Source organism: Dendrobates tinctorius, unplaced genomic scaffold (assembly GCF_039654945.1).
Source record: "Dendrobates tinctorius isolate UK_male_01 unplaced genomic scaffold, ASM3965494v1 ptg000230l, whole genome shotgun sequence".
NCBI lineage: Eukaryota > Metazoa > Chordata > Amphibia > Anura > Dendrobatidae > Dendrobates > Dendrobates tinctorius.
This window is the reverse complement of record NW_027361897.1, coordinates 1866102-1890972: the sequence shown is the minus strand read 5'-3', so window position 1 is coordinate 1890972 and position 24871 is coordinate 1866102. Positions and strand designations below refer to the sequence as shown.

General features: G+C 43.9%; 1 protein-coding gene across 4 annotated transcripts in view; it reads right to left on the bottom strand.

Moving 5' to 3' along the window:
* Positions 1 to 528: 528 nt before the first annotated feature.
* WBP1L (WW domain binding protein 1 like) overlaps positions 529 to 24871 on the bottom strand; it is a 59128-nt gene continuing 34785 nt past the window's right edge. For 2 of the 4 annotated variants that reach the window (XM_073555760.1, XM_073555759.1), the window contains exons 2-4: positions 13162 to 13264; positions 4978 to 5139; positions 529 to 2736 (exon numbers count right to left, since the gene is read on the bottom strand). In XM_073555760.1, the coding sequence (XP_073411861.1) occupies positions 2024 to 2736; positions 4978 to 5139; positions 13162 to 13264 (978 nt within the window). In that variant the 3' untranslated portion in view covers positions 529 to 2023. Of the gene's footprint in view, positions 2737 to 4977; positions 5140 to 13161; positions 13265 to 19617; positions 19756 to 23057; positions 23243 to 24871 lie in introns of those variants that run through there. The other 2 variants (XM_073555761.1, XM_073555762.1) reach the window with 2 other exon arrangements.

The window sequence follows — 24871 nt, the reverse complement described above, 5'->3', positions numbered from 1 at the left end:
TGTTGATCAGCTTCAGCGTCCCTGTGCTCTTTTGATGCTGCAGAGGTAGAACGGCCTCTGAGGTCAGAATCGGAGAGGGCACAATTTGTGCCAGTGGTTCATCCATGCTGCTGGCCAAACTGACAATCAGGAGAAGTTCTCGCCTGATGATTGACAGTTTAGCCAGCAGCATGGATGAAGATGAAAGCCAAAAGGCTTGGGAGCAGTGACGACTAATCAAGAGATAAATTTGAGCTCAATAGGAACCCATATCCATTGTCAGAAAATTCTGTTTTTGTTTTAGCAATCTATGGATTGGTTTCAGTAATGGATCCACCACGGATCAAAACTTCAGGGACGACACATTAAAATGTTTTCTAAAAATGAATTTGCACTTTAAATGCCCCAACGTTGGCAAGAACCTTTAAATGGATGAAACCCATTAAGTATATATTTTTATGCTATAACGCTTACAACATTTCTTTTGTAAAGTTCTCATGGCACAAATAATCCTGAGTGTACAAAAGCAACAAAAAAACACAAGCACCATTTTATTCTCAAAAGTTTTTTTACTTTTATTGTCCAACAAAATGACGAAATCCAGTGCAAGAAAGTTGTCAATGTTGATCCATGTTGCCACAGATATTTTAATGCAAATATCAGAAGTGCACATTCATTTACAAAATAATGTAAAAATTAAAAAATTTTTCCCTAAGCGTAGAGCAGACATTGTTCAAAATACAAAAAGAGAAAACAGAGAAAAAAACAAAAAATTTGCACTTTCCATGAGTCAAATTGTAACATTCAACCTTCTTAATGGTGTCAGTCAACAGTAACATGTGTAGGGCGGTGACCATCTTAATGCCTATAAACCGACCCCTCTCATACATTTTCTAATGAAAATTCCCATCTCTTCTGAAACGGAAGGGAATGTTAAAAAAAAAATAAAAAAAATGTACAAAATGTATAATGTAGCAGTAACATCTTAACCTTACCGCATGGGATACATACTAATCACATGGTGACCACACTAAAACATTTTTTTCCTTTTGTGGTCAATGAAAAAAATTGCAATCATTTTAAACATGAGAAAAAAAAAAATACTGCTCAAAAAAGAAAGAAAAAAAACAAAAAAACAAAAAACGGTTGCTGTGCTCATCTTGGACAATGGATGAGGACCTGGTGTTATACGGGGGGGAGGGTGAATCATCTGGATCGGCATCATCACTGGGATTTCTAAACCATGCAAATATCTATGTGCGCTACAGAGACCACCACGAGTGGAGGGAGAGGCGACCATAGTAGGTGCGGAGCAGACCAGCTGCTTTTTAAATTTTTACTATGACGTTCATTCAAGGAAAACCAAAAACTTGGAGCTTTTTCGTAGGAAAATGAGAGAGAAAAGCTTATATTTAAGGCTAGTAAAAATGACCCATCTTCAACAATTACAAGACATTTCCGACTTGAGGTGAAGCCTACTCCATATATGTGACCCCACGTCATCACAGAGGCGTCACCTCTCTTTGGAAAACTTGATTAGGGCTACTTGTCTGCGCAAGTAAACGTCCATATCCCCTTGCTATAAAAATCACCGATGTGCCCACAATATTGGCGCATTCTCCTGCTCTTTCCTTCTGTTCTAGTCACAACTTTTTCAATTTCCGAAGCCCCAGGTGCATTGTCAAATCTGGGCGTTATCTACTGCTCTCCGTCCAATGGAGGAATCGTTGTGGAGATGTCTTCCTGTGTTCTGAAATTTTTTTTTCGCTTCTCGAATATGATTACAGTAAAATCCAGACATTTCTCATACTGTGGCCTCCACCTGTACTCTTCAAGCTCCAGCTTCTACTCATCACCAAAGTTCTCATTACCAAAGCCCCAAAGAATAGAAAAAAAAGGCATCAGTAAAGCACGTGTTCTTACTTTAGCTTTGGTAGAACATTTCCAAGTCTTTAAATGAACAGAACAATGGAAAAACAAAACAAAAAACAGGTGGAACAGAACAGTCGCTGAATCATAAGCTTCTGTCCTACAGGACATGGCTTCAGCCACGGGAACTGCTACTGTTCTGAGAATTTGGAGAGTCCTGTTCATTAATTGTGTTTAGCAAGCTCAAAGGCTGACGTGGCAATGGTGGATGGTCATTACTATCACAATGATCAAAAATCCCTTCTTCTTCGTCTCGGTGGGGACGAGCATCACAGGAATCACAAGTGTCACAGAAGCTTTCCCCTGTGTCATCAATTAAGCTATCAAGCTCTTTAAAGTCATCATGATGGCCTCTACTGCATAGACAGACTTCGATCCCTGAGTCGCCAGTGAACCTCCGATGTCTCCCTGGCGTCTTGTCTTTGCCGTCAAAGAAGCCGCTCTGTTCGAAGCAGTCAGAGCTGTAGTCCTTCAAGAGTTCTTTCGAATCCTTGTCTAAAAAGGACACTTGATCGGCCATCTCCTCCGACTCTGCTCCGCAGGCAGGATCGTTGGAATCGTGGCCGTTTGGCTTGGTTGCTACTCGTTCCAGACACGTCGTAGAAGGTTCACAGTCCACAACGCTGGGTGGTCTCGTTGTGCCGCTACAACTTGCTGCAGCTGGAGAACTTGTTTGGCTGTTCTGGGGGTTTCGGACGACCTCGGCGGTTCCTGTGCTCGAACATGCTGCAACGCATTGCTGGTGTAGGACAGTGTATGGTGGCGGGGGAGTAGGAGGTCTGTTGACTACTTCTTCATAAGGAGGTAGCAGATAATTTGGCAAAAATCCTATAGAAAGAAGAAACAGTCAATAAACGTAAAACTATTACGGTGCATTAAAAATGAAATTAATACAGCGCATATAAACAAAGATCAATATACACACATTTATTGAGAGCGACCTAGATTAAAAAAGGTTTGTGTGTGGGATATTGAATTTCATTAAAACATATACTGTATTTCATTTTTTTTTTTTTTTTTTTTTCTTTTAGAAGACCACCCAGCTATAAGAGATCTTTCCAAACAGGTGTCATATCTGCATGTCATTATAGGGAATCTGTCAGCAGGTTTTTGCTATGAAATCTGAGGTCAGTGTGATGTAGGGGCAGAGACCCTGATTCTAGCTATGTGTTAGTTATTCAACTGTGTTTTGCGGTTTAAAAAAAATAAAAAGCTAAGTTTTATCAGCAGGAGATTATCACTACAAAACTAGGTGTTTTGTGCCTTCTGGTCCATCCTCGCCCCTTCCACTGATTAGAAGCTTTCTATCAATATACAGTTTACACAGAAAACTGCCACTCAGTGTTGTGCGTGGGGTTATACACAGATCAGCATTTTGAGCTCTGCTAGATCTGCAGCAGAGGAAAGCAATTTGATCACAACTGCTGCACCCAGTAAACTAAGTGATAGATCGCTGGAATCAGGGTCTCTGTCCCTACACGATGCTGCTTCCAGATTACAAAATAAAAACCTATTAACAGATTCCCTTTGACAACGTACCTGTATCTACTTCCCATTTGGATGTGAATTCAAAGACTAGCGCAGTGGCCGAAAAAGGAGATCTTACAGATGAATGCACCATTACTTTTGATAAAATTCATTTAAGGACTTTAACATCTCACAAATATAATACTATACAATATTCTAGCAAAAAAACAAAAACCTGAATGTCTGCAGCAGAAATCACATCCACTGGTAGGCTACAAAAACACATGGAGCGGAAACATCTCCTGACCGAGTACCACAAATTCTATTTTCAAAGCTGTTCATTCTGTGACATCCAGAGAGATTAAAAAAAAAAAAAAAAAAAAAGTAGGATGGACACATCTGTATGTCAAAGAGGTTCTGCAGAAGCTGGGTTGAGTATTGCAAAATATATTTCTCCACAAATCTGGGCTTTTGTATGGACTCCAAAATCAAGGTAGTGACAGACCAAGGCTAGACAAATGCCGGGAATCAGAAGTTCAGTAAGGACAGATGCTTTTTTTTCCTGATATTACTTATACTTCTGTGAATCCTCTCCAATACTTTGCATGTTCTGTAAACTTTACCCGCGGAGGTAAATCATTAGGAGCCTTCAGCATTTCAGACCCTTTAACGACTTCTGAATGAACTCCGGAGCGATTCTTTATCGGACACTCTATTGATCCTGCATTTCCAATGCCTAACTCACACAAACTAGAATTACTTGTAGAAATTCGCAAATATTTTGCATGCTACAGTAAGTCTTCACACCTTTGACGGGGCACCTCCTGACATTCAGACGGGGAATAAACAAGGTTATAAACTGATCCAGTTTCCTGCATACCATGGCTGTGCCACACTAAGTCTATATATATTCACTGACCCCTGACCTTAGGACAAGGCAGAAGGTTTTTTTTTTTTGTTTTTTTTTTTAACCTATTGATACCTTTTCACTTTTTCTTGAAGTGTAACTAAGACAGACCACACACACTAGATAGCTGATGGTTAAAAGGGCCCCTGGTCACCCACTATTCGTTCTGATCCCAGTAAAACTATTTTGAATAGGGAGAAGGGGGTCAGCCACTTCCAGACGCTTCTGTGAGCTACACAAGAACACAAAGATCATGCATGCTGAAATACATCAGCCCGATCCCTTTTCCGCACGAGACACCAGAGTCGGACAAGGAAGCTGAAGGCTCTCATACATGATAGATCAATAGAATGTGCCAGGTTAAGAGTTAGAGCCTGAATCTGTGTTTTTGGTGATGAGATAATGTACTCAAATAAGGTGTTATCTGAGCATGCTCGGGTGCTCGAATAATATGTTCGAGTCCCTGCGGTTGCATGTCTCACGGCTGTTAGACAGCCGCAAATGCAGGGATTGCCCATGTAACCGCAGGGACTCGAACATATTATTCGAGCACGCCAAAGACACACGGTTAGCACCCGAGCATGCTCAGATAACACCTAATGAGATAACAAGTAGTGATGAGCGAACGCTAGGTTACCAACGTGTTGCCCATTCCAAAGCTGGAATGAAGGGGTATATTAAAGAGAACTACTTACGGAAGTAAAATGGCACAGAAGAGTAGCTGTGTGCTTCCCGATAAGCTATGAGGTTGATCTCGTGCTGCCGTTGCTGTGCTTGCAGCCTGTGCTTCGCTCGCCGATGATGGCATACGCAGCAACAGCTGAGTATTATGATTATTGTCCACACCAGCCAAAACCCTGGAGGAGAAGAGAAATGGAAATCAGTGACCTCAGGGGGATCATCAAATACAGCCTACAAGGCAGGAAAAAGTGGCTAACGCGTGGGAGGGTTGTCCCCACGAGACCACATCTCAATAGACATTGCCCCGCTCGGCTCTCTAGCATAGAATCTATGATGAAATAGGTGGCAAAGGGGAATAAAAAAACGAACAAGTATTGTCCTGCTCCCTTTATAATAAAGATATGAAGCGGTCACCAGCCAAGATCTGCATATGTCTAGATACAAAGTGATACTAAGTTCATGGAGAGTGTGGGAATAGAACAGAACTGATTCTGCGGAAGTTGTAGAAAGGAAAGCCCCCTTCACACATAGCGAGATCGCTAAAGTGTCACCGATTTTGTGACGCAACAGCGATATTGCTAGCGATCTCGCTACATGTGACACTTAACTCCGACCGGCCCCCCCGCTGGATATCGCTAATCGCGCGAGAACAGGATGGTCCATTTTCTCATCGGAGGCTTCCTACTGGTGCCGACGAGCGACGCGTGCGGAAGACGTCATCCTCGCTGCGTGTGACAGGTAAGTAACAACCGCCGACCGCTGCTGCGTCCCTGGTGGGATCTGCCCGTTTGGCAGCTCACTAGCGACCACTTAGCGATGAGCCAGCGATCCTGACCGGGTCGTATCGTTGTCGGGATCGCTGGTGCATCGCTAAATGTAACAGGACCTGAAGAGCAGAGGGAGGTCATTACCGAGTTGACGTGAAAACTCTGTCTACAAATGTGAGTTTTTAGGGTACATTTATAACTCTGGACACTGGGAGTTGGGGGCTTATTCAGGTGTCCATTTTTCTTCTACGAGTGCTCTATAGGTACGAGTGCTTCCTGTGAAAACTTATAGTCTAATAGAGGGCTTTGCAAACTGAGTGGTCTGCACAAAATCCTTTAGACATGCCTGATTTTGATCAGTCTCAAATTAAATTTGCCAATGCTCATTGGTCTGTGAAGAAAAACAAAAAAACAAAAAACACTATCTGGGGTAGTGCATTCCAGAGAACTGGCGCAGCACAAGAGAACTCTTGAAGATGGGAGAAGTAGGTTTGGATTATGGAGGATGTTTTTCGATCGCTGGTCTCCCGCTGGTCAGCACGCATCGCTGCGTGTGGCAGCGAGAGACCAGCGATCAGCGACTCTGGTTTCTAATGTAACCATCGGGTATCCAGGAGCCGCGGCTCTTAGATACCCGATGTTTACCTTGGAAACCAGCATGTACGCCGGTTTCCAAGGTAAACAGCGGGTATCCAGGAGCCGCGGCTCCTGGATACCCGATGTATAAATTAGAAACCAGCGTCGCTGGTCCTGATCGCTGGGGCTGTCTATGTGATAGCTCACCAGCGATCAGCGTAACGATGTCCCAGCGATCCCATCCATGTCGGATCGTTGGTGGGATCACTGGGACATCGTTATGTGTAACGGGGCCTTTAGTCTTAGATCATTAGCAGAACGGCGGGGCCAAGCTGCATTGACAGGTCTAAAAGTATGTATGGGATTGATAAGAGACTGTGTCTTGAGAGAATGACAATTTCTCAGAAAAATCCCTTCCACAATTAACGATTAATCCCGTCATGTAAAAAAAACACCATGATCTTTCATACAATATCACCTCTATAATCCCAGTTCTTCCAGCCCCCTTCACACAAATTTCATATGAATATAAGGGCAGGGTTGTTTGCTTCCTATGAAACTGATAGAAATCAGAAAATTGAGTATCTGAAAAGAAAAATGGTTTACTAACCCCACTGCGATACAAAGATGTGGAATATGTACAGAGCACATATCCTTCTGTATATTTATACTGACAAGCTGCCCCAATGTCTCACCCCAACGGGAGACAACTGCCATGAGGACTGACGGAAGCAGCGAGTGAGCATGCACCTCTATGGGACTATCCTGTCCATACGTGATAAATGCATTTCTGAGATGATAATAATAATACATTTTATTTCTATAGCGCTGACATATTCCGCAGCACTTTACATTTCAGAGGGGATTTGTACAGACAATAGACATTACAGCATAACAATAATCATATAGATTATAACAAATACCAAGAGGAATGAGGGCCCTGCTCGCAAGCTTACAGTCTATGAGGAAAGAGGTAGACACGAAAGGTGGGTGGTAACCGTTGCCCTGATTGTATGGACCAGCCATAATGTTAAGTGTGTAACAGTACAGACACAGAGGGCTAATGGATGCATAAAGCATGTGGGAACATGATGCAGGGAACCTGGTTATGGTAAAAACTTTTGGCTGTGCCACACAGGGATAGATTAGGTTAATGTGTTGAGGCGATAGGCCAGTCTGAATAAATGAATTTTCAGGGCACGCTTAAAATTGTGGGGATTGGTGACTAATCGTAATGACCTGGGAAGCGCATTCCAAAGAATTGGCGCAGCACGTGTATTGTCTTGGAGACGGGAGTGGGAGGTTCTGATTATTGAGGACACTAACCTCAGGTCATCAGCAGAATGGAGGGCACGGGTAGGGTGGTATACTGAAACAAGGGAGGAGATGTAGGGTGGTGCTGAGCCATGGAGAGCTTTGTGGGTGAGGGTAATAAGTTTGTACTGGATTCTGGAGTGGATGGGTAGCCAGTGTAATGACTGGCACAAGGTAGAGGCATCGGTGTAACGATTGGTGAGGAATATGATCCTGGCAGCAGCATTCATGACAGATTGGAGGAGGGGGGGGGGGGGGAGAGTTTGGTAAGAGGGAGACCGATTAGAAGAGAGTTACAATAGTCGAGACGAGAATGAATAAGAGAAACAGTAAGAGTTTTTGCGGAGACAAAAGTAAGAAAAGGTAGAATTCTAGAAATGTTTTTGAGGTGCAGATAACAAGAGCAAGCCAGTGATCGAATGTGGGGGGCAAAGGAAAGCTCGGAGTCAAGTATGACCCAAGACAACGGGCATGTTGCTGGGGAGTAGTAATGGAACCACACACGGAAATGGCAATGTCGGGTATAGGTACATTAGTAGCGGGAGGAAACACAAGGAGTTCAGTCTTTGACAGGTTCAGATATAGTGAGGACATGATGTTAGACACAGCGTTTAGACAATCGCCGGTGTTTTCTAGAAAGGCAGGCGTGATGTCAGGAGAAAAAGCGTATAATTGGGTGTCATCAGCAAAGAGATGGTACTGGAAACCAAATCTACTGATTGTTTGACCAATAGGGGCAGTGTACAAGGAGAAGAGGAGGGGGCCTATGACTGATCCTTGAGGAACCCCAACAGTAAGGGGAAGATGAGAGGAGGAGGAGCCAGCAAAAGATACAGTAAAGGAGCAGTCAGAGAGATAGGAGGAGAACCAGGAGAGAACGGTGTCCTTGAGGCCAATGGAATGGAGCATAGAGAGGAGGAGCTGATGATCCACAGTGTCGAATGCTGCAGAGAGATCCAAGAGAATTAGCATGGAGTAATGACCATTTGATTTAGCTGTTAGTAGATCATTACAGACTTTAGTGAGGGCAGTTTCAGTAGAATGTAAAGAGCGGAAACCGGATTGGAGAGGGTCGAGAAGAGAGTTATCCGCTATCTCTTTGATAAGACGGGAGTGGACCAGGCGTTCTAGGAGTTTAGAGATGAAGGGAAGATTAGAGACAGGTCTATAGTTAGCGGCAACGTTTTGGTCGAGGGATGGTTTTTTAAGTAGTGGATGTATGATGGCATGCTTAAATGAGGAGGGAAAGATACCAGAAGAGAGAGAGAGGTTAAATATTTTAGTTAGGTGAGGGGTGACAGCAGGGGAAAGGGACTGGAGGAGATGTGACGGAAATCGGTCACTGGTGGAAGTGGTTGGGCGAGAAGATGCAAGGAGCCTCCTTACTTCTTCTTCTGTGACTGGTTCAAAATCAGAGAGTGAGCTAGATGCAGTGAGGGAGGGAGGACAGTGCATGGTATGAGGTGATTGGGAGATAATTTCCTGTCGGATTTGGTCAATTTTTTCTTTGAAGTAGCTGGCCAGATCGTCAGCTCGGAGCTCCGTGGTTGGGGCCTGTACTCTTGGGTTGAGTAGAGAATGAAAAGTGTCAAAGAGACGTTTAGGGTTATTGGACAGTAAGGTGATGAGGGTGTTGAAATAGGTTTGTTTTGAGAGGTGAAGGGCAGTGTTGTATGTTCGAAGCATAAACTTATAACGGATGAAATCTTCGGATTTTGATTTATAGGAGGTCCAGGTGGTCAGACTCTCGGCAATCACAAGCATAAATAGGCTGTGGCGCTGCAACTCATTTTCATGTATAATGCTTCAAGGGGCTTCAGTATTCTTGTTCATTTTACTTTTTTTTTATTTTTTTTTTTGGGGAGCTATAAGGGCAGCTCCCTGAATTCTCTGAAGACCCCAGGAGATCATCCAGTCTCCGTTGATCTGAGCTTACTGGTCCCATACTCACCACACCAGAAAAAGCCAAAAATGCCCGATCAGCCAGTCACTGGCCCCAATGAGGACCCACCTAATCCCAACTGGCAGATCAGGAAGCTCCAGTAACTTCCTGCGTGCCCCGGAACGAGACCAATAAGCACAGACCAGCAGGGACATGGTGAATCTTGGAATGGGACTTGCGGGGGATCAGTGAAGAGGGAGGTGGGGATGATAAATATATTTACTTTTTTAAAGCAGTCGGAGGCATTTCAGCACGGTGGCTCAGTGGATAGCCTTGCAGCGCTGGAGTCCTGGGTTCGAATCCCACCAATGACAACATCTGCAAGGAGTTTGCATGTTCTCCCCGTGTTTGCGTGGGTTTCCTCCCACATTCCAAAAGACATACAGTTAGGGAATTTAGATTGTGAGCCCCATTGGGGACAGCAATGATAATGTGTGCAAACTGTAAAGCGCTGCGGAATATGTTAGCGCTATATAAAAATAAAGATTATTATTTATTATAGACAATCCCTTTAAATTATGAACACTATAAAAAGATTACAGATAAGTGAAAACAAAAGTGCAGCAGTAAACAGAAAAAGGTCAGACACTAGCAGTCCTGGCAGAGTTAAAATTCTACATGTACAAGCCTGTGGCACGCTTTTGGGGCTGGGGCCTGCAATAAATGAGCTCCAGCACAGATTGATGATATTTCAAAAATATCTATTATATGTCCGTGCAGCCCTATATGCCTTGTGGGGGTTGATGGAAACTCTTCCACATTAAGCACAGTATCTACTTTTATACCAGACCTCCACCTGCTGGCAGATCATATTCTTTAATCCCCGGCCACTTCAATGTGATTTCGAGGCTTGTTGATAACTTCACAGAGGAATAATATATTACAGAGAACATGTTTATAGCTAGTGAGGCGGTGTGCTGATCATGAGGAAAATCTGGAACTGTCAGGTCTTGTTTACTAGATCTGAGCATCCAAATACTTTGTACACCCACCACAGATGGAGGCATGGAGGGGGTGCGAAGAAGTGCCCCGACTCTTTTGATCATGTTACATTCTGCCCAGAAACAGGAGGGAGATTCAGAGAACACAAAACACATAAAATATTACCTATCCCCTTCTGTCAAATAACTACTGTTGTGGGCATATACATATATACACTGCTCAAAAAAATAAAGGGAACACTTAAACAACAGAATCTAACTCCAAGTAAATCAAACTTCTGTGAAATCAAACTGTCCACTTAGGAAGCAACACTGATTGACAATCAATTTCACATGCTGTTGTGCAAATGGAATAGACAACAGATGGAAATTATTGGCAATTATCAAGACACCCTCAATAAAGGAGTGGTTCTGCAGGTGGGGACCACAGACCACATCTCAGTACCAATGCTTTCTGGCTGATGTTTTGGTCACTTTTGAATGTTGGTTGTGCTTTCACACTCGTGGTAGCATGAGATGGACTCTACAACCCACACAAGTGGCTCAGGTAGTGCAGCTCATCCATGATGGCACATCAATGCGAGCTGTGACAAGAAGGTTTGCTGTGTCTGTCAGCGTAGTGTCCAGAGGCTGGAGGCACTACCAGGAGACAGGCCAGTACACCAGGAGACGTGAAGGGGGCCGTAGGAAGGCAACAACCTAGCAGCAGGACTGCTACATCAGCCTTTGTGCAAGGAGGAACAGGATGAGCACTGCCAGAGCCCTGCAAAATGACCTCCAGCAGGCCACAAATGTGCATATGTCTGCACAAATGGTTAGAAACCGACTCCATGAGGATGGTCTGAGTGCCCAATGTCCACAGATGGGGGTTGTGCTCACAGCCCAACACCGTGCAGGATGCTTGGCATTTGCCACAGAACACCAGGATTGGCAAATTCGCCACTGGCGCCCTGTGCTCTTCACAGATGAAAGCAGGTTCACACTGAGCACATGTGACGGACGTGACAGAGTCTGGAGATGCCATGGAGAGCGATCTGCTGCCTGCAACATCCTTCAGCATGACCAGTTTGGCAGTGGGTCAGTAATGGTGTGGGGTGGCATTTCTTTGGAGGGCCGCACAGCCCTCCATGTGCTCGCCAGAGATAGCCTGACTGCCATTAGGTACCGAGATGAGATCCTCAGACCCCTTGTGAGACCATATGCTGGTGTGGTTAGCCCTGGGTTCCTCCTAATGCAGGACAATGCCAGACCTCATGTGGCTGGAGTGTGTCAGCAGTTCCTGCAAGATGAAGGCATTGAAGCTATGGACTGGCCCGTCGTTTTCCCAGACCTGAATCCGATTGAACACATCTGGGACATCATGTCTCGCCTGGCGGATGCTTTAGTCAAGGTCTGGGAGGAGATTCCTCATGACAACATCCACCGATTCATCAGGAGCATTCCCTTGTTGTTGTAGGGAGGTCAAACAGGCACATGGAGGCCGCACACACTACTGAGCATCATTTCCTTGTCTTGAGGCATTTCCATTGAAGATGGATCAGCCTGTAATTTGATTTTCCACTTTGATTTGAGTATCCTTCCAAATCCAGACCTCCATGGGATATTAATTTTGATTTACATTGATCATTTTTATGTTTTCTTGTTCTCAACGCATGCCACTATGTAATGAATAAAGATTTGCAGCTGCGATACTTCATTCAGTAATATCTAAGATGTGGTATCTTAGTGTTCCTTTTATTTTTTTTGAGCTATATATATTCTAGATTCTTTAAGCAAAAGAAAGAGAAAAAAGAAAAAGTGGTGTGAGAGACAGTGGCACAAGAGGAAGAAAGAGAGGGGCAAGACAAACAGAAAAGGGGCAAGACAAAGAAAGAAAGAGACGCAAGACAAAGAAAGGCTCGCAAGACAAAGAAAGGCTCGCAAGACAAAGAAAGGCTCGCAAGACAAAGAAAGGCTCGCAAGACAAAGAAAGGCTCGCAAGACAAAGCGAGAAAAAGGTGCGCAAAACAAAGCGAGAAAAAGGCGCAAGACAAAGAGGCGCAAGGAAAGGAAAGAAGCAACGGCAAAAGAGAAAAAGTGAGGTGAAAAAAAGAACTAAAGAAAGCAAGAAAAGTAGTGAGAGAATAATTGAAATAGGGAGAGTGGACAACAGAGCAGAATAGAAAGGCAAGAAATAATGGTGCCAAAAACGGAAAATCAGAGGGGGAGACAGGCAGCCAGCAATAATGTAAGATTGGAAGGCATTGTTTCTTTAAAAAGGGGTTTACAGAAGCACAAAATTATACATTTCTTTTTTAAAGTGATTTTACTCAGCAGAGGTCATCTTATGTGTGGGCACATGAGGTATCTGGTTGATTATTAATTTTAACAGCTAAACCAGGCCCCTTCTCGGTCTCTGCATATATCGTCCGCTTCAATCAGGCCTATATCACGAGGAACATACAGAGAGGGGTATGACATGCTCTCCTGTGTCGAGACCAACACTGAAGCGAGAGCTGCTAAGACAATAGGAGAAATTATATCACCGTTCGTGCACAATGGAACACAAAGGTTAGGGTTAATTCAACATTTGATGATCCAGAAACTGATAATCTGAATCATATGAAACATGGTGAACATACGCTTTACAATAGCAAATGAATAGGAACACCGACTTACACCATAGCTCATAGTAGTAATTGCAACACTGAGATTGTCCGCAGCAGTGACCCGTTTCACATATGTAACTCTGATTGTTGACCCCGATGCAGGTTTCCTTATCCTACAAGAAAATAAAACAAAAGTGTAAAAGTACATAGAGGAAATCACTCTAGAGAGTGTTATGCAGACATGCAAGCACCAGCATACAGGGTTTTTTCCCCCTTTTTTTTTTTTTTTTTTTTTTTTTGTGGGGGGGGGGGTGTGCAAAAATACCAGGACCCCATTAGACCCCTTATAAATGTAAACCAGGACACTGAGAAGCTCCGTACAAAAACCCCACACAAGTATACTGTATATGAAATATTGGCTGTGAATCATTAGAGCAACATCTGAATGTTTTATGATACAATTCAGCATGCTTTTCAGCTGATGACAAAGCCTCCAGGGTAAACCGGGGGTAGAGGGTACATTTAAAGAAAAAACAAAAATCCCACACTTCATCCAACAACAATCTTAGGAGTTAGCAACAGATTTTCAATGTCACTGATTTGCGTCAAACGGAAAAGAAATAGTTCCCCAAGGATATGGTCTCTGACCAAAAAAAAAAAAAAAAAACAATTTAATAAAACGATAAATGAAAACTACAGCTAAATAATGTAGAGGCATAAAAACAACAGCATACATCTGATATCTAAAGCTCATTGTTTGTGTATGTATGTATGTATGTATGTATGTATGTATGTATGTATGTATGTATGTATGTATGTATGTATGTATGTCCAGGATTGGCATCCGCACCGTTGCAGCTACAGCCACAAAATTTTGCAGTCACACGTCTCCACCCTGAGAGCGTTGTAGGCTATATTGTGAGGCGAAATTTTAACCCTGTGCATTCCAATTCACCAAACAATTTTGCCCCTATCTACATACTGGGGAAAAAGTGAACGTATGTATTGGCATCCACACTGTCGTAGCTACAGCCACAAAATTTTGCACAGTCACACGTCTGGACCCCGAGAGCATCATAGGCTATGTTGTTAGGCGAAATTTTAACCCCGCGCGTTCCAATTCACCAAACAATTTTGTCCCTATCTACATAATAGGGAAAAAGTGAAAGGAAAAGTGTTGGAGGCAAATTGACAGCTGCCAGATGTGAACAAGGGGGACTTAAAGAATGAGAGCAATGGCGCCCAAGAGTATATACCGTACAGTTGCTAAGGTGGGGCCCTGACATGGGATACTCACCACACACGGGGATATGAACACACACACAAAATGCGTCACACACTACCACGTGCTTCAACACAAACACCACCCTCAGCACACATTTCACCACACATACACCAACCTCGCCACATAAAAGTCAAAACACAAAAGTTGCCACTCAAAACTCGCCACACTGTCCCCGAGCTGTTTAAAAGATGAAAAATGAGCTGTGATTGGTTGCTATCAGCAACAGTTTTCTTTGTAGACAGCTGTGGTAACTGAGGCCTATTATTCTTATCATTTCTATGGTGTTATCGTCCTTCTGTAAAGCTGGAAATAACACAATTTATTACCGTGCCAACACAGACCACCCTCTGACACAGACTGCAGGGGGAGCCCAGTATCACACAGGATAGGATTAGATACACGGCTCAGCAGTCAGTATCACACAGGATAGGATTAGATACACGGCTCAGCAGTCAGTATCACACAGGATAGGATTAGATGCACGGTTTTTATGTGCAATATAATCATTATAATTTGTTATAACTAACCACAGTTGGTTACTATTCCTAGGCAACGCCGGGCTCTTCAGCTAGTATAAAATAAAAATGTAATGATAAAAAGTAGAGTTCACATTTATTAAAGAGGTTGTCCACTACTAGGCACCCAATCAGCGCCGGCGTCGCTGTCCTCGCCTTTGGAAAAATTGAACATGAAGAGGAAGTCCGTGCTCAATTCGACAGGAAGCGGGGACAGAGATGCCAGCGCTGATTGGGTGCCAGGGGTCACAACATTAGACCGGGAGCCCCGGGAGAGTGAGTGCCAGCACCGCAGGAATGTCGTAGTCACAGGAGGCAAGCATAGGCATAATTTTTTAGTGGGCCAAGCGAGGATACGAGAAGAAGTTGGCCAAGCAGTGGACAGCTTCTTTAAGTCTATGGAAAAGGAATTCTAATCTACCGCGTACTATGTTTAGAGTTTGATGGGAATACTCCTTTTAAAAGGGAAAAAAAAAAAAAAAAAAAGAGTAGATTGCCTATCTCAGAGATCCTATCTCAATATGTAGCAGGTGTATTACTAATATTAGAAAATACCTCCCATTTGCCTCCTTCTTTAAGCAGAAGATCGATACGATCAGACAAAGCTTTGGCCGGCAGCCCCCAATGCCCCTCTTAGCCGCTCAGCCCTGTCCTGCAAAAGCCAGCTTCTCCACCATGACAGAAGATCAGCTCTCCACCCTTCTGTCAAGATCACACCTCACCACTTGTGCCCTCGACCCGCTCCCGTCCCACCTCATCCCTAACTTGGCAACAGTCTTCATCCCAACTCTAACACACCTCTTCAACCTTTCACTTACAAATGGTGTCTTTCCCTCATCCTTCAAACATGCCTCAATCACACCCATCCTCAAAAAGCCCTCCCTTGACCCATCCTCTGTGTCTAACTATCGCCCGATAGCTCTTCTCCCTTACGCCTCAAAACTACTGGAACAGCATGTCTTCCCACCTCTCCTCCTGTTCCCTCTTTGACCGGTTATAATCTGGCTTCCAACCGCATCACTCAACTGAAACTGCCCTAACTAAAGTCACTAACGACTTACTAACAGCCAAGAGCAAGCGACACTACTCTGTCCTCCTTCTCCTGGACCTGTCCTCTGCCTTCGACACCGTAGACCATTCCCTCCTGCTACAGATTGTGTCATCTCTTGGCATCACAGACTTGACCCTATCCTGGATCTTATCATACCTAACAGACCGAACATTTAGTGTCTCCCTCTCACACACCACTTCCTCACCTCGCCCCTGTCTGTCGGTGTTCCTCAAGGTTCAGTCCTAGGACCACTATTATTCTCCATCTACACCTTCGGCTTGGGACAGCTGATAAAATCCCACGGTTCACAGTATCACCTCTACGCCGATGACATGCAAATCTACCTATCTGGACCCGACCTCACCTCCTTACTGAACAAAATCCCACAATGTCGGTCTGCTATCTCAGCCTTCTTCTCTGCTCGCTTTCTCAAGCTGAACATGGACAAAACAGAATTCGTCATCTTACCCCCATCTCACTCTACCGCTCCACCAGACCTATCCATCAATGTCAATGGCTGCTCGCTTTCTCCAGTCCTGCACGCTCGGTGCCTTGGGGTGATCCTCGACTCTGCGCTCTCTTTCAAACTACATATCCAAGCCCTCGCCTCCTCCTGCCGCCTCAATCTCAAAAATATTTCCCGGATCCACTCATTCCTCAACCACGAAACCACAAAAACACTAGTGCATGCTCTTATCTTCCGTCTCGACTACTGCAACCTCCTACTCTCTGGCCTCACCTCCAGCACTCTGGCACCATTCCAGTCCATCCTATACTCTGCTGCCCGACTAATCCACCTGTCTCCCCGCTATTCCCCAGCCTCCCCCCTATGCCAGGCCCTTCACTGGCTTCCTATTGCCCAGAGGCTCCAATTTAAAACCCTAACCATGACATACAAAGCCATCCACAACCTGTCTCCTCCATATATCTGTGACATGGTCTCCAGGTACCTACCCGGCCGCAACCTTCGATCATCTCAAGATCTCCTTCTCTACTCTCCCCTCAACCGCATACAAGACTTCTCCCGTGCTTCCCCCATACTCTGGAACTCTCTGGCCGAAACACATCAGACTCTCACCATCAACGGAAACCTTCAAGAAGAACCTGAAGACCCACCTGTTCCGACAAGCCTACAGCCTGCAATGATCCTCGGTCTACTGAACCACCGCACGACCTTCTCTACCCTCTCCTACTGTATCCTCACCCATCCCTGTAGACTGAGCCGGAAGAAGAGGAAGAAGAGGAAGCTAGCTGCTAGTGTTTGTAAGCATGGATACCTAAGGTCCTGCAATGCCTGCACATGAGGAAAGAAACAGCGAATCTGAAAAACTATATTGCATTTCTAATTGGAGGTATTTGTTAATATTATTATTATTACACCTATTACATATTGGGATAAGTTCTTGGAGATGGGAACAACATTTTAAGACGGCTTAAAAATAAATATAGACTTAAATTTAGCACTGTTTTATTTTTTAAAGGGTTTGTCCAGACTTCTTTCTTCAGGAGCACACCACTCACCAGCCTCCTATTATGGCTGCAGGGGAGCAGATGCTTCTGCTTGATTTGCAGTTGATGCCAGCAAACATAGCTGTGCCGCTGGCCAGAACCGTGTGCGCTCTGAAGCTGCTATGTGAGGCAGCCTTACCTCTGCAGTATCAGAAGCACAGTGAGGTTGAAACTGTTCAGGTTTTGGAGCTAAAAGCACTGTGCAGTAATCCTGGCCAGCCTCAGGATTGCGCATACAAGCTCGGAAGAAAGGAGCTTGCAAGCACTGTGCATGTTCAGACGCTGCTTCTAGACCACTGATGAAGTCAAAGAAAAAAAAAAAAAAAAACACAGACCATTCCAAATTCCAGAAGCAAACACATGATTTTTAGACCAAAATACACCAAATGTATGAAGCCTCTGTCATCAGCTCTGTATACAGGTGTTACCAGTCTTTACAATCCTGTCGGTGATAATGAGTCTGCTATATAATGTTCCTGAAAGGACAGGAAGTAGGAGTCTAAAATGAACCCAGAGGACGATGTGAAGATTGCAAAATTACTAATTTTTGCTATGTAATAAACATAGTGATATGCAAAAAAAAAAAACACACCTTGCCAGAGATTTTTGTTTATATAAAAATACACGTATAACCTATGGGCAGAAGAGTGCACTGAATCATCCGGCCACACCAAGGTTGCTCTGTAGCCCCTTATAAGCATTTTTGATCAAACTTAATTTTCTTCAGGCAGCTATTACAACGCAAGGACCATGCCCCCATATGCAAATTTGCTGGGGGGTTTGTAATCTGTTGCCATTTTTCTGCAGTTACCTGCAACAAAGCATGAAATCTGCTCTGAATTTTTTTGCTTTTGCTGCATTTATTTGATGTGTTTTGCCTTTTTGTGCATATCTGAAGCAGTGCTTTTAAATTAATTTTTTAATGCAGAAATTATAGAATTCTGCACTTAAAAACACAATTACAAACCCCACAATATTTATGTCACTCAGGTATGTGGCTTAGAGGTGAAATTTTTATATAGGATATATCCCGTACAAGGCTTTGTGATTAGCTTATACTTTTAGTTTGGGCTTAGACTCCCCTTTAAAGTGAACCTGTCAGCAGGATTTTGCTAAGTAAACTACAGACACTGTTAGGTTGGCGTTGTTATACTGATTAAAATTATATTTGGGGTGAAGAAATCCGTCTTGTGTTTTTTGTGTAATCAGTGTTAGAAGTTTTCAGTTAATGAGATGCTCGTACTCCGGGTCAGGACTGTAGGCAAAGTCTTATCTTCCTGCTCTAAGCCAGAGAAACCAAGGAGAGACCTGCCCACAGGCTGCCTCAAAGCACAAACAGTCTGTCTCTCTGTTTCTATGATGAACAAGCATATCATTAGCGGAAAACTTCTAACACTGATTACACAAGAACCACAATATAGATTTCTTCACCCAAGGTATCATTTTGATCAGTGTAACAGGGGCAACATGACAATGACTGTAGTTTACTTAGCAAAATCCTGCTGACATCTTCGCTTTAAAGTGGTTGTTAAAAAAGCTCTACAGCTTTGAAGGGAACCTGTCATGTTCCCAAACGCTATTAAACGGCAGAATGGTGGTACTTTATTCCACCCGAAAAGCCTTGGGCCTACAGTCAGAGGAGTGTTGGGGCGGCTTTGGTCAAAGGTCAGTATGACCATTGGTAAGCATACGCTGCAGAGACATCTGTCAATCACAGTGTGGGGGTGTGGTTAATGCCGCCTCTCACTGAGCGGTGACTGAAGTCACAACTCTATGACTGAAAAACGGAGGCTTCCAGGAGAAAAAAAATTATTTCTGCCTGGCAGCCGAAAGTAGAAATGGACCAAAGCAAAGAACGGTTTAAGTAGTATGAAAATGGGCATCGATGCTACTGTGCTGAAAGCAGTAAGATGTGTTTTGCTTTTGCTATATGGTAGACATTTCAGCTAGGGTTACACAAAGACACGGTCTGCCACATGGAGGTCATCAGGAATTCCTACGGTAATGGATTGCAGCCTGAGACTTACATGTTTCCATATGTGTTATTTTTTTTTATGCTCGCTGGTTGCAGGCGATTGATTCAATTGCCATAGACTTCAATACAAGTCACCTGTGACTTATCTGCACCAGCTTTAATTTTAAATAAAAAAAAAAAAATTGACTTGCCTGAAAATTGCAGTGGCATGTCACCATTTAGTCCTTGTCTTGTCATCATAAAGAATAAATAACCCTTTGTTCCAAAAACCGGACAGGTGACAAGTGTGCCTGAAGCCTAAAGACTCAGTCACACAGCCATACATACGGTCTTGCATATGTATAGCTCTTGCCAGAAACAATACCAGATCCTTTGATTAGGGTTTCACGTGTTTATTTTTGCGTGGATTGCATGTGGGCATGAATAAATCCTAATGCAAAAGAAAAAAAAAAAAATACAAAGTTACAATCTTGCATTTTTTGTCTGTCTACTTTCTTCTATTTTTTTTTTTTTGGTCATAGGCACTTGGGAGTAGCCTGCACTATTTAAAGCTTTTAACCTTTTTTTGTGATAAAAACCTATAGTAGTAAAAGCCATTAATTGAGTGAAAACATCCAAACATACAGTGCTGCTACTGAGACTGTGATATCACAAGAACTTTACACTGAGGAGCATGTGCTAGGGAAAGTATGTCTGAAAGGAGGGATGGAAAAGATTGCTGTGCTAAATGTGCAGTTCAGAGAAGGTTCGGGACAAATACTTGGCAGGGCTCCTATTCCCGATTGGGAACCAGCAGAGTCATTCGCTACTGTTCCCCTTTCAGGTCGCGGACTGTAAAATTATTTACTTTCTTATTTGGATAGTGGCTGCCGAGCTCACCGAAAGGCACACATCGAGCACAGGGCAAGGTCTCTCATGGTGACCCAAAATGGTGTTTTTCTACTAATGTCATTTAACTCCTGCTGGCCAGCATTCTATTAAAATAATCTTATAAAGAAAAAAAAAGCACAACAACACACAAACCAAACAACATTTAGGAATTACTAAAAAAAAAAAAATAAATAATATATTGTAGCTGCATTCTTTGAAAAGAGAAACTACACCTAGGAACAGGATTATCGGTGCCACAAATGTAAAACGAACCTCAAGGGTTTTTGTTTTTTAAACAACTTATTGGAAAATACATTTTTTGAGTTTTACCAAGAGGGGTGTGCCATGGGCACGGCCTGCAAGCTGCAGCTGCGTGACATTTATAAACGTCTAGTGAAGCAGTTTTGTCTTTTGCCTATCACAAGTTTGTCAGGAAAGACTTTGGTCTTGTTTTGTTATTCTCAACCATGAGGCTAAGTTCACACTAAGGCTGTGTGCACACGCTGCGGAAAAGGTGCGGATTCATCCGCGCGGATTTTGTACAATCCGCAGGTGAAACCGCAGGTCAAAAGACCTGCGGTTTTACCTGCGGATTGCTCTGCGGTTTTGCCCTGCGGTTTTTCATCTCCTCAATGGAGGAGATGGCAAACCGCAGGAGAATCCGCAGAAAGAATTGACATGTCAATTCTTTCTGCGGATTGAAAACCGCAGATAATCCGCGCGGAAAATTCCGCACCGTCTGCACTGCGGTTTTTGATTCCCATAGGGAATCATTGTACTGTACACCGCAGCAAAAACTGCTGCGGGTCCGCAGCGGCCAAAACCGCTGCGGAACCGCAGCAAAATCCGCAGCGTGTGCACACAGCCTAAGCGTTTTTGCTACTTTTTTATGCTAATTTTCAGCTGTGTTTTAAGGCCCCGTCACACACAGCGATCTCGTTGATTTTGTGATGGGGATCAGCGACCGCCCCCCCCTGCCGGGTATCGCTGATCATGCTCGATCGTCCTGGGCCATTTTTTGATCACTGGTCTCCCGCTGGCCAGCACGCATCGCTGCATGTGGCAGCGAGAGACCAGATCAGCGACTCTGGTTTCTAATGTAAACATCGGGTATCCAGGAGCCACGGCTCTTGGATACCCGCTGTTTACATTGGAAACCGGCTTGCTCGCTGGTCCTGATCGCTGGAGGGGCTGTCTATGTGACAGCTCACCAGTGATCAGCCTAACAATGTCACAGCGATCCCATCCACGTTGGATCGTTGGTGGGATCGCTGGGACATCGTTATGTGTAACGGGGCCTACAGTACCAGCAAAGCCTATGAGATTTCAGAAATCTCATGCACTCACATTGCGTTTTCTGTCATCAGTATTTTGCATTGTTTTTTGGTCATAAAGCATGTCACTTCTTTCAGCGTTTTTCAACCACTGACTTGAATGGGTGGTGAAAAAACGCTGAAAAAAATGCACCAAAAACGCAGGTATCAGGTTTTGCTGCATTTTTTGTACCAAAACCTGATTCTATGGAATAGGACTTTTTTTTTTTCAAAACTAAACTTTATCAGCTTGCAAAAGAGACAAATCTAGCATGTCAAAACTTCTGCAAAAAAACAAGAAAAAGTTTTTTTTTCCCTCAGCTGCCAAGAAACCAGATTTTGCTACAGAAAACAAAAACGCTGAAAAAAATATCTAGTGTGAACTTACCCTAAAGGTTCACACATATCCAGGACACTTGGTCCAAGGACAGACTGCAATGCACAGGCCTCATGACTCAAAGCAATTTTTTGAGGCAGATTTTGATGCAGAAAGTTCTGCAATTGTCCTATTCATCTGAAACAATTCAACTGCAGAAATTTCAGCAATGAAAATGTTGGAATTCACGCCTAAAATTCACAAAACAGGTCACTTGTGGCCGATTTTCTTTTCTGCTGTGCAAGGATGAGATTTCGGCCACGTTTCTCAGTACTTGCAAGCCAAAAACAGGAGTGGTGAAATGAGAGAAAAAGAAGTATAAGGGTAGGTGAACACGGTCAGTAAACGCTGCATACTTGGAGACAACGATTGTGAACATGACCATTCCGTCCCCAGATATAATCCTATCGGTAGCGTGTCACCCGTATACACGGGGCGATGTGCTGCAGATAACGAGGATTTCTATGCCGGCATAAAGGCGCCGATCACCCAATGTATGACCATTTTGCTCGTGACTGCAACAATGTTTATACGAGCACATAATTGGGAACGAGCGTTCCTATGTAATCTCTAAAATAATGACCGGTGGTATCGTCTTCTTGGTGTAATAATGAAGCACATTGTCAATCATGCACCGATAACGAGCCAAGCGGGACCCAATGGAGCGTCCATTTCAGGCTTCATAGACCCTGCTCTCATGTATCTCTAGTACTATATGCCTTAAACATTACATACAGTACATCATTGTACGCGGCTCCTCAGGTCACATAAGACCACGGAGATTGGCAAGTTAAAATATGAACGGTGATAAGACGGTAAATGCGGTAGAGCGGTTTCTACTAGACGGTAAATGGCGCTGCACTCCCATTGTTGACCAAAAAGGTTACCCAAGGTTCCCGTAATCAGTCAGATAAGGGTCTAGTCTCCAGAAACACGGGCGAGCAGAAAACGCTGACTCAGGTCTGTGTTGTGCTCGGATAGCGCAAACTTCTCTGAAGTGCAAGTTTCAACCCCCCTCGGCCCCAGGGTGACAAAAACTGTGTCCCGGATCACGAGTCTTCTGTCGTCTTACCTGTCTCAGGCCTAGAAGAAAAGGCATCCTGCAGGCTCATTCTCCAGATCAGCGTGCGATCTGACAAAGAGCTCCAGAAGCAGCAGCGCTTCCTCATGTGTCCCGGCAGCCAGGCCTTTATTGGCAGGCACTATTAAGTAAACAGGGTCCCGGGACACAGCAAGCACTAGCTGGACTCCACTCCCCGGCCTGACAAATCCGAGACAGCTGCCAAGCTGGAAATGACATCACTTCAGAGGCCAAAACAGCTGTTCATTAACCATTTCAGGACCTGGCCTGGGGCCTGCAGTTCTCTAACACACTCCGGAAGGAAGCGAGGCGACTGTACAGACTCGTAATGTGGCCGAGCCCAAACGTCGCTCGCCAAGCTGACATGTAATGTCACAATGCAACATAAAAAGTTCTTGTTTCATCGGCTCATTTTGGGCATTAATACATTTCTATTTCTTTTTTTACATTGTACAGTATGGATGTCGCTGCTAGAGGAGCACGTCTACAAACATTCACGACGTGTAGGAGCCTCCGTCGCAGTCGTAATCGGGGGCTTCTGTCTAAATCTCAGAAAAATACTATTTAGACAGAGCTCAAACACATCCACCGAGTGTAATGAGGCAAACGGAGTACAAAGCGTGCAGATTTGCAATTTTTCTCGCAAGTGTCCACCTATTAAGGCCGAATTCACACACCCGTGTACGGACCTGACACGAACTTGGATAGCCTCATATGTTCGAGTCAGGAGTCCCACGGCCGGTCGTCCCTGACCCATGGGTTCCTAGTTGGACTGTGTCAACCAGATATGTGAATGCAGCCTTGGGACTCATTCAGATGACAGTGATTTTCTTTTAGTCCACCGTCAGTATTTTACCTCATTGTTTGTAAGCCAAAATCAGAAGAGGAACAATCAGAGGAAAAGTATAATAGAAACACGTCACCGCTTCTGGATTTATCACCCACTCCTGGTTTTGACTTACAAATACTGATGTAAAATACTGAACGTGTGAATGTGGCTTTATAAGAAAATTGGACATAGTTTCATCAGTGCTTTTGCTCATAGTGCCATCAAGGTTTGGACAGTGTACTTGTCACCTTTTTCATCAGTTTTTCTCTGAAGAACAAAAAAAAAAAAAGTTGAATGTTTGAGTTTCTTCTATTGAACAGTCCAAGAAAAATGAACAGCACATGGTGGATGGCATGAGATTTTTGTCACCCATAGACTTGCATTGGAAAGTTTGATCCAAGACACACACACACACACACACACACACACACACTTTCTGTAATAACCCTGCCTCCATCACTGACAGCTTTCTGTGTGCACTGTGCATAGGCAAAAAGCTGCTCATAAGTGGTTGGGGTGGTTTATACAGAGCACATGAATACGGAGGACTACATGGCAGCAGGTCTAGTGATAAACTCAGTTTTATCAGCAGGAGGTTATCAAAAAACTACAGCAACCAGTATGTGACACATTCAGAGCAGTATGATGTAGAGACAGACATAGATATCAGGTGGCAAAGACCTGATGACGAATTACCTTTAATTTATTAATCCGTGCCTAAAAAGGAATAACATACAATGCACGAATACGTCGGTTTCACATTTCCAAATATGAACCGCGTTGTCGGGACCAGATGCAAACTCAACTACCCCACAGGTATATACAAGGCTGTTGAATTTGCATTAAGAGACCTGCAGCCGTCCTGGACATCACGGTGCATATTCAGAAGTGAAATCGGACTTATAGTGGCATGTAAAAGTTTGGGCACCACTGGTCAAAATGACTTATTGTGAAAAGTTAAGCAAGTTGAAGATGA